The sequence below is a fragment of the Episyrphus balteatus genome, chromosome 1 (genome assembly GCF_945859705.1).
Source record: "Episyrphus balteatus chromosome 1, idEpiBalt1.1, whole genome shotgun sequence".
Lineage (NCBI taxonomy): Eukaryota > Metazoa > Arthropoda > Insecta > Diptera > Syrphidae > Episyrphus > Episyrphus balteatus.
In genome coordinates, this window is record NC_079134.1 from 131,207,636 (window position 1) to 131,211,462 (window position 3,827).

The 3,827-nt window shown below is 29.2% G+C and overlaps 1 protein-coding gene across 1 annotated transcript; it reads left to right on the forward strand.

The window, feature by feature from the left end:
• Positions 1-603: 603 nt before the first annotated feature.
• On the forward strand, positions 604-1,667 carry LOC129905700 (uncharacterized). The gene is made up of 3 exons (XM_055981239.1): positions 604-717; positions 782-1,117; positions 1,189-1,667. The coding sequence occupies exons 1-3, from the start codon at positions 661-663 to the stop codon at positions 1,522-1,524; spliced, it is 729 nt and encodes a 242-aa protein (XP_055837214.1). The 5' UTR covers positions 604-660; the 3' UTR covers positions 1,525-1,667.
• Positions 1,668-3,827: the final 2,160 nt, after the last annotated feature.

Below are 3,827 nucleotides of genomic sequence, written 5' to 3' on the forward strand. Positions count from 1 at the left end.
TTATAGTTAGTATTTGAGATATTGAATTAGTTTTTTTTTCTTCAAACGTGGTTTACTTATCAAACCATTCTTCCTTTATAAAACTTGATAGTTTGATCCCCGGCAAAAGTGCAAGAGTCACACTTTAAAATAGAGGTGTGACTTTTTGTCCTCCAAACAATGATTTTGCATTTTACTTTTTGATTTAGAATAATTAGTTCAAAGAATATATTGACTAATTTTTTTTTTCTTCGAATTCCTTTGAATGACGGAAATACTTCCCCAAAACTTCAACTTCAAAGTAAATCAATAAAGATATATTACAATTGCTTGAAAAAGGCTATATAGATTATATTCAATTCATATAAAAATGATTTTTGTCTTGCCAATAAATCAGCTGACAATAATAAGTTCAAATTCATTTAATTGGTTTTTAATTATGATATTTTAAATTTACAACCCTTTGCCGTGTAATAAAATAAAGGTGGTTATACAGTTGATAACAAAAAAAAAAAAATAGAACAGCCAACCAGTACCAACTAGTACCGTTATTTTTTCAGCAGGTATAAAGTGAAATAATGAAATACAAAATATATCAGTCGATCATTCGAACGCTTAGAGAGTTAAACATTCTTTTCTATACTCTCTCAAAATAAAGCTTACCAAAAAAACGTTAAAATCATGTTCGCAAAACCTTTGAATTGTTTCGTTTTTCTGCTAATCAGTTCTTCACTATGTGTAAGTTAATAGCTTTAATTAACTTTAAACAAAAAGGATCATAATATTTGTGTCCTTTTTCTAGGTTGAAAGTGTAAAAACGGGTGGTTCAAATATGCAGTTGTTCGAACATCCTCCAGCAAACATTGCCTCACGAAACAACCTCGCTAAGGCTTCTTCATGTTTTCCTGGATTTTCTGTAGATCAAGGAGAAACTGTCAAAAAATTGGGAGAAAAACAAGATGAATGTGAGAATAGTGAAGCTGTGGCAAGATCAAATCTTGAAGAAGATTTATACAACTTTAGCTACCGAATGGCACAACTGGCCGATGGCTTTTGTGTACGAATTGACCAAGAGTGCAGAGATGGATTTGCTAAAAATGGAAATATTACGCAAGCACTCGACTGTTATATAGAATTGGTATTTTTTTTTTTTTTTAATTTCTTTAAGTTTCACATTTAAATAAGAATTTTTTTTTATTTTTATTTTAGACACTGGAAGGACGATCAATCATCTATGATATAGTTGATCAAAGTTCAATGAAAATATTAACTTCTGAAAATGAGGCCCGTTCAATTGTAGTAACCTCAAAAAATTGCACCACTAATGCTAACATTGAATATTTAAAGCGTTCTGATTCACTATTTGAGCAATTTGTCAAATGTGATAAATCACCATCTGACGATAAGACAACAACTATTTCAACTTCCCGTTCTCCTATTGTAACTTCTCCTTCAACAGTTGCAGAACCAACAACTACAACAATGAGAACTCCAGAATTACCGTCTACAGAGACAACTAGGAGCAATCGGTTTCCATGGAATTAAAAACTAAGAAATTAGCTGTTTTAATTTTTTAAATTTTCAGTTTAATTATTGTATTATTTCTTGAATTCCCTGATAAATAAGGAATATTCCTCAATAAAAAAAATACTGCTTTAACATCTTTAAAGAGTGGGGATAGATTTAAATTCAAATTTACTTTTTACTTGCGATATATAGGTACTATAAGGGCAAGCTTAGGATTAGGAAAAATAATCGAACTCGAGATAACAATCTTACATGACATTACGATGATGGAGAATGCCAAAAAAGTGCGTCCGGCAATTCTATCTGTCTGTCCGTCTGTAAGTACCTCGAGTTACAGCTTAAACTACTGAAGTGATTTTATTCAATCTTGGTAGTTAACAGTTTTGCGTGATTCCCTAGAATACAAATTGAAAATTTTTTAGGACCGAAACTAACGGTACCTGTCATATAACGGAAACAGAAAAATTAATTAATTAAAAAATTTTCAAAAAACACATTTTTGGACTGTTAAAAAATATTTCAAAATTTTTTTTTTTTGAAAAATCCATGAAAAATGTAAGAAAACTTACGTACCTTTGTGGCGGAATAAAAAAAAATTTATGTCATTAATTGTAGCTAATTAAATTCTAATTTGTTGCGCAAAAATTAATTTTGTAGCTTCACCCAGTCATTTTTTATTGCAACTTAAAGTTTCAGAAGTGCACTTCCGGTTTGACGAGTCAGTGGAGACTTTTTTAAAAAATCACTTTTTTAAATTTTTTCTTTTGCAATTAATTGTAGCTTTTGAATCAATTATTTTTGATACAAACCCAAATTTTGTAGCTCAAACCGTTTTTGAAATATTCAAGATTTTGTTTTGAAAACATAGCTCAAAAGTGACCTTCTAAAATCAAAAAAAAGCAAAATTCAAAAAAAAATTTTTTGCACAAATTTGAAGTAACCTAGTAGACGAAATCCAAAAATCTCGATTTTGCAGCTCGTTTAGTTTTTTTGTTATTCAATATTCCGCTAAAATAAGACTCAATTTCAAATGTAACGGTCAAGATTTTCAAAAAAGTTGAATTTTCAAATTTTTTTCTTTTCTAGAAATTGTAGCTTTGCGAAACAAAATTTGTTGAGCAAAAATTAATTTTGTAGCTCCTCTCAGTCATTTTCTATTTCAATTTCAAGTTTAAAAAGTGCACTTCCTGTTCGCTGTACCAATGCACGAAATTTAAAAAAGACTTTTTTAATTTTTTTTCTTTTGCAATTAATTGTAGCTTTTGAATACATTATACATTTGATACAAACCCCAATTTTGTAGGTCAAACCGTTTTAGAAATATTCAGGATTTTGTTTTAAAAAGATAGCTCAAAAGTGACCTTCCAAAATCCAAAAAAATGCGAAATTCAAAAAAATTTTTTTGCACAAATTTGAAGTAACCTAGACAAAGACGAAATCCAAAAACCTCGATTTTGCAGCTCGTTTAGTTTTTTTGTTATTCAATATTCCGCTAAAATAAGACTCAATTTCAAATGTAACGGTCAAAATTTTCAAAAAAGTTGAATTTTCAAATTTTTTTCTTTCTAGAAATTGTAGCTTTGCAAAACAAAATTTGTTGAGCAAAAATTAATTTTGTAGCTCCTCTCAGTCATTTTCTATTTCAATTTGAAGTTTAAAAAGTGCACTTCCTCTTCGCTGTACCAGCGGACGAAAATTTAAAAAAGTTGCTACAGGGCAGAGGAAGTGCACTTTTTAAACTTCAATAATTGAAATAGAAAATGACTGAGAGGAGCTACAAAATTAATTTTTGCGCAACAAATTAGCATTTAATTAGCTACAATTTTGGGCATCAAAAAAATAGTAATTTTCTTACTTTCGTCCGCTAACTTCAGTCTTATTTTAGCGGAATTTTGAATAACAAAAAAACTGTTCAAGCTACAAAAACCAAATTTATGTATTTGAAAAGCATTTGAAAAGCTACAAATTTGGAGGTCAACTCAACTCATTTATTTCAAATATTTCAGATTTTGCCCGCTAACTTCAGACTTATTTTAGCTGAAAATTCCATAATTCAAAAACTATGCGAGCTAAAAACTTTTGGTTTGAGCAACAAATTAGCATTTAATTAGCTACAATTAATGAGATACATTTTTTTGATTCCGCCACAAAGTGTCCGATGAAGTAAGGGACGTAGAAAACTTTTGTATACCTATAAAAAATTTTTTTTTAACGGTTCTAACGATTTTTGAATTTTTTTTCTAAAAATTCCTTTTTATACAAGAAATAAAATGGCATTCTTGGTTTTCTGTAAGAGATCATTTAAAACGGTGTTTAATTAA